Below are 12,312 nucleotides of genomic sequence, written 5' to 3'. Positions count from 1 at the left end.
GGTGGAAGGAAAGAACTGACTTCCCAAAGTTTTCCTCTGGCCTCCACAACTATGCCTTTGCACTCCTGACCACAAAGACATCAGATACACACAGACATGCACACAAACAGTAATAGTGACATCGATGATAATAATAAAAAACCTTAAATGGAGATACTAATAGTCAAGGAAATAATGCAATTCACATAGGGCAGACCTGCCCAATCCTAAACAAGTCTGTGGTGACACTACCAATACCAACACATGTATGTAATCATCCACTTATTTCTACTTTGTTCCGCTTCTGTTTTTTTTGAGACAGGGATTCTTGTAGCTCAAGTTGGCCTTGAACTCACTAAGTAGATGTAAATGGCCTTGAACTTGTGATTCTCCTGCCTCCATCTCCCAAGGGCTGGGATTATAGCTGTGCTTTGTTCGTGTGATGCTGAGGACTGAATCCGGGCCAGGGCTTTTGTAAGCTAGATGAACACCCTACCAGTGTACTAATACTATAGCCCTTGCTTAATTCGTGTTCTACTACTGCTGAACACTTACTGTTACAGCCCAAAAACGCCATGCCCATGACTAAGATCAGGGTTTGGACAACTGCAACTCTTCTTCTGTCTGCTTTTGTTTGGTTTGCAAGCTACGGATGGGTTTTACATTTTTAATTTCCTGGTAGAAAAGACAACAACAAAAAGAAATATTTTGTGACACGTTATGGTTTGATTGTGAAATGGACCCCCACGGGTGCATACGTGGAAAGTTTGTCCCCCAGCTGGGAGTGTGATTTTGGAAGCTTTTAGAAACTCTGTGGGGTAAGACTTAGCCTAAAATTAGATCTCTTGGGGATGTATCCTTGGTAATAGTTTTGTCCTGGCCTGGTCCTCACTCACTGTCTCTGCTTTCTAGCAACTTTGTCCAACTCAACACTTGTTGTTTATGATGGTGGTGATGGGGGAGGGTTTAGATATGCATGTAGGAGATGGAGAGTGTGTACTGCTCTTGCAGAGGACCCAGTTCAGCTCCCAGCACCTGTAACTTTAGCTCTAAGGGATCTGACGCCCTCCTCTCTCCTCCACTCCTGTGCACATACCCCTACGCAGATACACAGACACACATAATTAAAAATAAAATAAAATATTTTTTAAAAAGACGAAGGTGTGGGGGGGGGAGGGTGCTGGAGAGATGGCTCAGAGGTTAAGAGCACTGACTCTTCTTCCAGAGGTCCTGAGTTCAATTCCCAGCAACCACACGGTGGCTCACAACCATCTGTAATGAAATCTGATGCTCTCAAATAAATCTTCAAATAAAATAAAGTTGATTTTTTTAAAAAAGGACAAAGAGAGAACTGGGTGGGGTGAGAGGCCTGGACTCTTCACCAATCACTCTATGCCTTATTCTCTGAGGCAGAATCTCTGACTGAACTTGAAGCTCATTATTCAGCTAAGTCAGTATGCTTGAAGGACCTCCTGTCTCTACTTCCCCAGTGCTTGGGTTACAGGCAATGCATTGCTCTGGTCACCGTTTGTGTGTGTGTGTGTGTGTGTGTGTGTGTGTGTGTGTGTGTGTGTGTGTGTGTGTGTTTTACTGTGGTGCTATGGATTCGAATTCAGGTTCTCAATCTTGCAAGGCAAGCGCTTTACCAACTGAACCATTTCCCCGGCCCCAGTCACAGACCCTTGCTGTCATGATGTGCTACCTCTCCAGGCCCACAGCAATAGAGTCAGCCACCCCAACCCATGGAGTGAAATCTCCAAAATCGTGAGCCAAAGTAACACTTTCCTCGTTGTAAGCTATCTCTCACCTCTCAGAATGAGTTCATCCAGACAGTAGGGGATTTGAGACCACATCTCTCAAAGGTTATAGCATGTGACTCAGCTTCTAAAACCCCACAAGCTTGAAGAAGGCACATCAGCAAATACCGCAGGATACAGTGAATAGACTAAACTCTATTTGCTCTAAAATGAATTCAAGAAAGATCCAGTCTGTACATGGTGACATAGGCCTATAATCCCAGCACTAGGGAGGCTGAGGTAGGTGGGTCGCCATGAATTTCCGGCCTACATAGAAAAGTTTGTCTAAGCTCCTCCCTATGTTTCTGTGCTGGGTAGTTCTACCTGGGAAGGGAGTCTTTATTTTTTCACATTTTAAACTAAGGTACATGAACATTAAATATTTTTATTTGTGTGTTTGTATAGAGACTTGTGCATGTGAGTACACAGACCCGTGGAAGCCAGAAGAGGCCAGGTCCTACAGAGCTGGAGTTAGAGAAGGTTGCGAGCTGTCCCAATGTGGGTGTTGGGAACCAAACTAAGATCTTCTGGAAGAAAATTTCAGAGCTTTTAATTCTCTCTCTAGCCCCACGAGGAAGGGAGTATTAATGAAGAATTATCTAGATCGGTTTGCCCTGACTGATCATCTGGGGATTGGAGGGGTTGTCTCAAATATTAATTGAGGTGAGGAGATCCATCCTGAATGTGGGCATTTCCTGGGCTAGGCCCTGAGCTATATAAGAGTAGAAGACTCAAGCTGAGAAAGCAAGTAGGAACATGGGTGCTTTTGTTTCTCTCTGCTCTTGACTGCACATGTGATGTGAATGGCTGCTTGGGCTCCCACCTTGCTTTTCCTGATATGATGGACTAGAATTATAAGCCAAATAAACTTTACTCCTCTAAGTTACTTTTGGTCTGGATGTTTTATTACAATAACAGAAATCAAAGTAGAACACCACACACACACACACACACACACACACACACACACACACACACACACACACACACACACACGACATCAGTCTCTCCCATTTGGAGACCAGAAATCTGACTTCCAGCCCCAAAGGCATCATTAATCTGCGGTTTGACCTTGGGCAGACAGTTACTGGTTCACTGCTTACACAGTGGCTTTTAGAATCAGAATACACTTGGTTCAAAGCCCAGCTCTGCCATTGACTGGCTGAATCGACCGGTTCCATTCCTGTGATCTGCAAACAGAGGGACTTTATATACAACATACTGGGTAGATTGAATAAAAGTCCCCATGGGATGCACTCTTGCCCCACTTTCTCTCTCTAGGCTACTATTTTTCCATCGCAGAAATGATGAGCCCTTTCTGTTCTGACACTTTCGGATCGTGATATCCAGCATGTCTTATTTTAGCTCGGTGTCTGGCTCGAATGCTGTGATTTGAGTCTGCACTGAGGCTGCACCCTGCTTTGCTTGGAAAAGGTCTTCTCGGGTTAGGGTGAAGGCTTGGGGAAAGTTTGGCCTCAAGAGAGCTGGGGGAGGAGCAGGGACATCCTTCTGCAACTTCTTCTACAGTGAACTATAAGGACAGACCCAAGTGTAGCCTATGGGAGAGCAGAGTGAAGAGGAAACCCCATAGATTGTGACAGATTGTATACCTATATATGAGGAGATGGTTCAGTGGATAAGCATGCGTGGTGTTCAAGCATGAGTACCCAAGTTTGAATCTCCAGCATCTATTTACCAAGTGGGCCTTGGCTACCCACATCTGTAACCCTAGCATTGGGGAGTCGAGGCAGAGACAAGTAGATCCATAGACCTCATTGGAGCCAGTCTAACTGAAATGGTGAGCTTCCCGGACAGTAGCATAACCTTTATCAAGGCAATAATACAGCAAGTGAATGAAGGTCACAACATCCTGCTGTGGCTCTACATGTACATGTGTGTAGGGACCCACATACCTCATATGCATCACACACACACACACACACACACTCACATTTAAATATCAGTCAATTATAAGGACCTGACTTGACTTAATTTAAGTAATGATGAATTAATTTGGATTGAATTGGAGGATTAAGTCACAATAAATCAGGGTTAGTTAGATTGGGTCGATGGGACAAAGTATATTGGAATTACAGAAAACTGATCTGGAATGAATTGGATTGGACAGAGCTAGAAGGATAAGAAAGACTCCCCAAAGAACTTTGCTCAGGTCTCCAGACACCAGCATCATCTGGAAGCAGTACGTGTTGGTGACTTGAATGTGTGGATCTTTGAACCCTCACTTTCTCAGGTGAGCGCTAACAACACCCCATAGACTTTTAGAGGATGCAGTGTGAGATTACACGTGCTAAAGATAAAGTGCCTTGCACCTCAGAAGACAGAAGGAGCTGTAGATGAAATCTACACTCTAGCTAATGGCATGCACTGTGAAGAACACCTGAACTACACCTTAAAATGTTTAAAAAACAGTTGTGAGAGAAAGATGGATAGATGGATGTATAGAGAGATGGATGGATGGAAGGATAGATGGACAGATAAATAGATGTATAGATGGATGGACAGGTAGGTAGATTGGATGGATGGACAGACAGACAGACAGAAGCTAAGATAAAGGACTAGACTATCGCTGAGGTGGTACAGTGCTTGTCTAGGTACGTGAGACCCTGGCTTTGATCCCTAGCACCACATAAACTGGGTGTGATGCCTTATGACCATATTTCTAGTGCTCGGAAGGTAAAGGCAGGAAGCTCAGAAATTCGAGGTCATCCTCAGCTACACAGTGGATTTGAAGGCAGCCCGGGCTATTTGAGACCCTTTTTCCAAGAATGGAAAAGGAAGAAAAAAGAAAGGGAAGGGAAGGGGAGAGGGGGAAAGGCAAAAGAAAATGGCAAGGAAGGGGATGGGATGGAAGAAAAAGAAAGAAAAACTAACACACGTACCGATAGAAGAAAATGTAAACCCAGTAACAGACCATCAGCTGACTGGAAGTGATGGGCCTGTGATTGCTCACTATAAAACTCTTGTCTGTTTGTTTGGGGGAGAAAAATTAAAATAATAAAATATTGTACCCAAAATAAAGAGCTCTGTAAACTGTTAATTGCTAAAATAACTGTGCTGGTTAAAAATACAACTTCTGGAGGCGAATTAAGTGAGTTTGACTCCCAACTCTGCACCTCACTCTTTTGGCCCTGAGCAAATGACTTCATCCCTCTGAGCCATTGTTTCCATATCTGTAAAATGGGACTATTAATAGCCCTCACCTCATTGGCTTGTTTCAGAACAGAGCCCAGTACCTAATTAAGCATGGAGCTTTGCTTTAGTCCTCCAAACAGCACAGTGCACTGGCACTATGCCTCCTAGGCCACACATCAAATCAACTACTCAGTGAAGAAGGTCCCTCCCTAGCTCCTGGAAGTCTTTCCCCTCCTCACCCCTGCCCCAGCCCCACAGTTCCTTGGACTCACCTGATAAAATGAAAAAGATGCCAGAAACGAAGGCAAGAATGGTCCTCTGAGGTCGGATGTGGCCGATGTTGCTGATGACGAAGGCGGTGAACACAAGGAAGAGACTGACCATAGGGAAGGGTGTAGCCGTGCGTACTGTCTCTGGGGGACGTGGACAAGGAGAAGCGGGTGTGAGGGACAAGTCTCCGGAAAGACACTTCTCCATCCCCTTCACTTCTTCCCTTTAGCTTCTCCCATCGCCCAGGAACTCCATCCCTTTTTCTGCTTGGGTCCTCTGCTTCCTCGGTCCTCAACCAAGCCACGCCCTTGACACAGCTTCTGGTGCTCATCCCAGCCAAGACATTTCTTTTTTTTTTTTTTTTTTTTTTTTTTTTTTTTTTTTTTTTTCGGAGCTGGGGACCGAACCCAGGGCCTTGCGCTTCCTAGGTAAGCGCTCTGCACTGCTGAGCTAAATCCCCAGCCCTCAGCCAAGACATTTCTATTTGACCTCCCTCTCCCACTCTTCCTCCTTCCTTCAACCCTCTTCACCTTTTGCGAACCCTCCCTTTCCCTACCTAATCCAGCCCCTTCCCTCCAGACCCTCCTGTTGCCTGGGCCCCTTCCCTGCTCCCCCTCACTCAGAATATTCTCCGTGTTTTCCGTCACCAAGTTGATCTCTGGTTCAAGAAAGTACTCAGAAGCCACACAGCGCCCCTTCTCCCGACCTGGTGGGAAGGAAGATAAAAAGCAAAGGTGGAGGAGGGGCTCCAGGTCTGGAGAGAGGCTATCAGAGGCAGAACAGGACCCAGGATGAAAGCAGGAAATCTCACCCAAAATTTACAATCTGCGCTGCTCTTGGGGCTGGAGAGAAGGGGCTGAGTCAGCTGAGCATGGGGATACAGGACTGCTATCGTATCTAATGGGGAGTCTGAGGCAGGAGGATTGCAAGTTCAAGGCCAGCTGGTACATAATGAGATTAAATCCAGCCTGGACAATTTAATAAAGCTCTGTCTTAAAATAGGAGGTAAAGAGAAGGCTAGGGATGTAGCTCAATGGTAAAGCGGTCACGGTATGTTGAAAGATCTTGGTTGTTCTGGGCATTGGGGGGTGAAGGAGGGCAGGGCTGGATGTTGACATTCTAAATGAGAAGGGAGCTGTGGATGAGGACTCCGTGTTCCTAATGTCCAGGGAGCTGGGATCTCTTTTCTTGCTTTGTTTTTCTCTTTTTGCTTTTGTTTTGTTTTTTTCCAAGACAGAGATTCTCTGTGTAGCCCTGGCTGTCTAGAACTCACTCTGTAGATCAGGCTGACCTGGAACTCACAGAGATCCGCCTGCCTCTGCCTCACCAGTGCTGGGTTTAAAGGTGTGCAGTGCTGCCCCAGCTAAAGCCAGGGTTTCTAAAAGGAAATGGTCTCAATGTTCAGCCTGCAGGGAAGGAATCTTTCTCACTCAAGAACCACTGGAACTGTCCAAGCAGCCAAGTTCTGAATCTAGATGGTAACCGGTTTTGTTTTTTATTTTCCTTTCCTTTTTGAGACAGACTCTTCTGTATCTCAGGCTGGCTTTGAACTCCTATGTCACTAAGAATGACCTTGATCCTCTTGCCTCTAATCTCCCAGGTTCTATGATTATAGACATATACCACCACACATAATTTATAAAGTTCTAGGGCGTGTGCTAAAACATTCTACCTAGTGAGCTATTTATAGCTCTAGTCCTAGAATTCTGTTTTGTTTCTTTTTAATTGTCGAGTTAAAAATTATATTATTTGTTTTTAGGGAGTACAGGTGGGATTGTATGGGGTGCAAGTGTGGAAATGAAAGGACCACTTTTGGGAGTAAATTCTCTCCTGTCACCATTATGGGTCATCAGGCTTGCTGCCAAGCACCCTATCTAATGAAGCACATCCCTGTCCCTAGGCTGCTGACTTCCAATAGAGTTCTTCAGACAGGGGAGGAAGGTTAGAAATATGGGTTTTGAGTATCTGAGCTTCAATATCTAGGGAATAAAAGGGTAAGCGTGAGTGTTTTGTGCTGAAATTTAACTTCCAAGGGAGAAATCAAAACAAATCGACTTCTGGATTCTTGGGATAAATATAAATAAGGACTTTGGGGTGAGGACAAGCAAGGGGGGCACCTGCAAAGAAGCAGACTCTCCAGAGGCCAGCGTGCAGCGCCATCTTGACCTCGGTGGTCTGGTTCTGCGGCAAAACGGTCCCCTCCTCCATATACAGCCAGTAGTCCGTGCTGACCGCGATGCCCACAAGGAGCAGGCCGCAGGCACCAAACACACTGCTCAGCAGGGTCAGGGCGCGGCTGCTGCAGTGACTCATCCTGAGCGGCGGGGGGCGCCCTGTGGGGCCTGCAGGACCAGAATTTATAGTAGAGAGTGGCCAGAGTCCCCAGACCCGTGCAGGGATCTGAGACATTAGCTCTGGTCAGAGACACAAACTCCAAAACCAAACTCCAGTCTGATTCTGCGCAATGAAATAGCCATTCCAGCCCTGAACTCTGAAAAGAGACACAAAATTGTTGACTCCAAATCTCCATATTGGGTTCCCCTGACCAATCACTGTGCTTTGTCTTTGTGGATGCAGATCCTCGACTTGAGACAAGACTTCCACAGTCTTCAGTCAGACCTGAAGATGATTCTTGACTCAAGACACATCTCAGACCGGAGTATCAGGATTCTGATGAGATTACAAATTCTCAACCCAAGACAGAGTCTCCCAGATCCAACTTCCTAGGTTGGCTTGCAAGCCTAATTTTAGAAGCCGGACCTTAGGAGAGTCCCAAAGCTTTGAAGTAAGCCAGTGACTCAGAAACTAGCCTGATCGACAGTTTCAAATTTGAATCTGATAATGCAAACCTGACTCTGCCCTGATTTAAATCCTCAGCTCTGAGCACTGGACCCCTCCCGAAGGATCTGTTACCACATTGTAAGCAGAGCTACAGTGCTAGACTTAGACACTGAATGACGGACAACTCAATTTATTTGGAAATTCTATCCCAGGCTTCCCAGCTTTAACTCCATGCTCTGACCTGGTATACTGAAATATGTTCTTTAGAACTGTCTCTGAATCACATCCAATAAACTCCAAAGTAGGTCACCACTCAAGGCTCCCTAACCCCATAACCTGGACTCCCACACTTGACTTCAGACCTACATAAGACTTTGAGCATAGTCCTTCTCCTGAGTTGATACTTTGGAATGCTTATCTTAACCTTAGTGCTCAGTTGTTTGTCTTCTTCTAAAGTCACCACTTTGTGTGTGTGTGTGTGTGTGTGTGTGTGTGTGTGTGTAGTATGGGCACACATGTGTGGTGGTCAGAGGACAACCTCAGGTGTCTGTCTCCTTCCACCTTGCTTGAAATAGAGCCTCTTGTTTACTCTTTCACATGCCAAGCTGGTATGCAAACTCGAACTAGAGATTCTCCTATCTCTACCTCCCTCTCACCATAGACATTCTTCTATTGCAGACCCACGCTACAATCTTTACGTGGGTTCTAGGAATCGGAATTCAGATCCTCCTCACACTTCTGTGCCATATGCTTTATACTCTGAGCCATCTCCCTAGCCTGGGGTCAAGCCAGTGATACAATCTTAGACCCAGAACTATCCCTACCTAGTCCAGGCAGGCCCATGATCCTGGAGTACTGCAATCTGTTCCAGGACACTAAGACCCAGAGATTTGAAGCTGTGATCTGGATTCAAGATTCTAGAGTATCAAGAGCTTGAGCTGAGCCCTTCAGACCCAGCATTCCCAACCAGAACGCTCCACTGAAACCAATGTCCCTCGTCCAGCAAACATGAAAACAGCACTCTGAACTGACTTTCCAATCAGGAATTCCTCATTCCCACCCTCCAAGTTCTGCCAGACTCTGGACTCTGATATCCCATGGTAGAGTTTTTCCGTCAGGAATATCTAAGTCCTGTATTCGCTAAGCAAGAACTACCCAGTCAGTTTATATCTGAGACTTCCCGAGTTCTAATTAGGAGCTTAGAAGTTCTAATTAGGAGGAGGTCCTGGAGGTTCCCAATTTTTTTCGTATGTATGTATGCCTTAATCGTGTGTGTGTGTGTGTGTGTGTGTGTGTGTGTGTGTGTGTGTGTGTGTGTGATCTCCATGGCGCTCCTGTGGAAGTACTTTCGAGAGTTGGTATTTCTGACTATGCGGGTCCCAGGGATCTTACTGAGGTCATCAGGCTCAAAAGCAACCACCTTTACCAACCGAGCCGTCTCAACAGCCGCCAAATCCTTTATCTACAACTCTTATACCACCACATCCCTAAAAGAAATCTCTGGACATGAAATGCAATAATGTGCCTGCAGGACTCACCTTGGTGTCTCCAAACTACCTCAGTCAGAGTCCTCTATAACCAGAGTTATACTCATCCCCTTAAGAAAAGCAAAATCTGTATAGGGGTGTGTGTGTGTGTGTGTGTGTGTCTGCAAGTGGGTATGTTCAAGAGAATGTACCCCGAGGCTAGAGATGGTGGATACCTTGGAAGAAGCCAGAGGTGATGGATCCACTGGAACTAGAGTTAAGAAACAATTGTGAATCCCTGACAGGTGCTGTGAACCAAACTCTAGTCTTCTGGAAGAGCAGCAAGTGTCCTTAACTAAGCCATCTCTCCAGCTCCCACCCACAATCTTTTTCATTATAAAGTTTAAGACACCTCCCCCAAACATTTCCCCAACGTGCAATTAAGACATAATGCACTCCTTTGCTCAATCAGAATTCTGTGAGCTTTGGGATTCTACCTCATCCCAATAAAGACCATAGGATCAGAGTCACCACCTGGACTCTTAGGTCCAGAGCCCATCACTTCCAACCCCAGCCTCCTGGAGGACCCAAAGACTTAGATTTTGACAGAGCTGTGTCGAGCTTTTCTTCCCATCCCCCTCCAAGTGGCTCTGGGGCTTGACCGCCAGCTGCTTGCACCGCTTCCAATACTCAGCTCATACAAGCATTATCTCTACCCAATCACCCCGACTGTCTTGGTCCGGGTAGCTGACCTCAGCCTTCGGGTCTGCTCCTCCTACTAGACTCGCAGTTGGGAAGCTGGACCTTTCCAATTCTCCTCACATTAATCTCATTCCTTCTCACGTCCAGTTCATCTTCTTTCTACTTGACCCACACAGAGCTCTTTATTCAGCAGCCATTCCACCTCTGGGACACCCCACCTCCACCATCACCAGGCCTGGAATCTTCTTCTGACCCTTTACCCCAGCGTTTCCATGATCTGGATATCTGAATGGCTTAAGTACCATTCCTCATAGCCCAAGTCCAAACTCCATCTCCCTTCAATATCTTTGGAGACCGTAACTCTCCGCTTTACTAAGGACCCTTTCCCAGACTCACAGCTTGCCGGCCTGAGCTCTCCGTCTTCATCGTGACCCGCTTCCTCAAAGACCCCGCCTAGAGACACAGCCCAGGGGCGACGTTCTCTGAACTCTCAAACACTACGAGTTTGTTTTCTTACTCTCGGACCGTAGGACCCCAGGTCCTTTGGGATCCACCAGGCCCAAATAGTCCTCTGTCCGCCAAAACCTTCCCAAACCCAACATTGGAACCCTCGGGATCCGGTTCCCGGAGCTCCTCTAACATCCCGGAGCCCCAACCCCGGCTGAGAGTGGTCTAGCTTGGAGTCCCCTTGCCTTGCCGGACCCTCCCCTCGCTCTTACCTCTCTCAGGGCTGGGCGGACGCTCTGGGCCGCGGGCCCCGCAGCCGCATGACCGGCCCCGCGGTTTTCCCCGGCCGCCGCTGCCGCCACCGGGGTCTCTGGTGCCTGCGCCCCCCCCCCCCCCCCGGGAGCCCGGCGTCCTGGCCCCCTCCTGGCCTCCCCACCCCCCACCCCCGCGCCCCGCAGGCCCCACTCACTCAGCGGACGCAGCCAGGAGCAGGAACCGGCGGCCGCTCATTTACTAATGCGGAGGAGGGGGGGCGGGAAGGAAGGAGAAGGATGCAGAGGGGAATGAGATGAGCCCAGGATGGAGGGGGGAGGCAGGAGGGAGAGAGAATCAGGAGAGAGCCTGAGAAGGGCAGGAGAGAGAGAGAGAGAGAGAGAGAGAGAGAGAGAGAGAGAGAGAGAGAGAGAGAGAGAGAGAGAGAGAGAGAGAGAGAGAGAGAGAGAGAGAGATTCTGGAACTCACGAGTCCTGAGACTAGAAAAGACAGACAGAAAAGGGGAGACAGAGATGGAGTAGTTTCAGGTGTCCCCACCCCCACCACTCCAGCGGCTCAGAGATTTTGAGGCCCTGGAAGTGGATAGGAAAGAGAGTCCCAAAATCCAGGCAGGGCAAGCTCAGAGGCCTTGGACCAAAGGAAACTGAAATCCAGGGACCTTAAGCTTGTATGGAGGAGATAGAAAAATAGAAATAGATAGATGATCGATAGAGAGACAGACAGACAGACAGACAGACAGACAGACACTTTCTGAGGAGAGACAGCAGGGGCAAGTCAGGATGGGATGTCCCTTGAGGAGGACTGGGGCTGTAGCCGGGCAAGGGGCGGAGCCTGGGGGGGCGTCTAGGTAGCTGAAGAAGGCGGGAAGGGGCGTCCCGGGCCAGGGTCCCAAGAGCAGCTGGCGGGCAGGCGCGGAGCAGAGCCGGGTCCTGCAGCCGCCGCGGAGCCGGGAGCGGGGCCAGCCCCCCCCCCCCGCCGTGATGTCAGCGGGGCCACTCTTAAAGGGGCAGGCCGCCCGCCGAGGGTCGAAACTTGGTCTGGGGCTTTCAAGAACCGGATAAGAGTACAGGATGGGTGATGCCGAAGAAAGGGGTAGTTTTAGCATTCAGCTAGAGTGAGACTCGAAGATCCAGAGAAGAGATGCCAGGCCTTCAAAGGAACCTGCTAAGCTTTTGAGTTCTGTCCCCTCCAAACACACTGACAGGCACACCATTCTGCTGGCTTGCCTGATCCGGAGACTACATTCCCCATCAGCCCTGGCGGCCAGAGGCCAGCACCTGGGGGTGGGGGTGGGGGCAGGGTCTTCTGCGATGTCTGCTGGGAAACGTAGTCTATCTTGATTGGCCCCTTCCACTCCCTGCTCCCCTCCACACATACTCGCAAAGTGGGTCAGGGGAGAAAGAGGCCGGGATGACGTTTCTGCCTGTCTTCTGCCTTGCTGACTG

General features: G+C 48.1%; 1 protein-coding gene across 1 annotated transcript in view; it reads right to left on the bottom strand.

The window, feature by feature from the left end:
* Positions 1–10,976, bottom strand: part of Cacng7 (calcium voltage-gated channel auxiliary subunit gamma 7) — a 29,627-nt gene extending 18,651 nt beyond the window's left edge. The window contains exons 1-4 of the mRNA XM_032894551.1: positions 10,867–10,976; positions 7,316–7,540; positions 5,818–5,904; positions 5,201–5,341 (exon numbers count right to left, since the gene is read on the bottom strand). Of these exons, the coding sequence (XP_032750442.1) occupies positions 5,201–5,341; positions 5,818–5,904; positions 7,316–7,511 (424 nt within the window). The 5' untranslated portion in view covers positions 7,512–7,540; positions 10,867–10,976. The remainder of the gene's footprint in view (positions 1–5,200; positions 5,342–5,817; positions 5,905–7,315; positions 7,541–10,866) is intronic.
* Positions 10,977–12,312: the final 1,336 nt, after the last annotated feature.

This window comes from Rattus rattus, chromosome 2, assembly GCF_011064425.1.
Source record: "Rattus rattus isolate New Zealand chromosome 2, Rrattus_CSIRO_v1, whole genome shotgun sequence".
Lineage (NCBI taxonomy): Eukaryota > Metazoa > Chordata > Mammalia > Rodentia > Muridae > Rattus > Rattus rattus.
The sequence above is the reverse complement of the archived record's forward strand: the minus strand, read 5'-3'. Positions and strand labels throughout refer to the sequence as shown.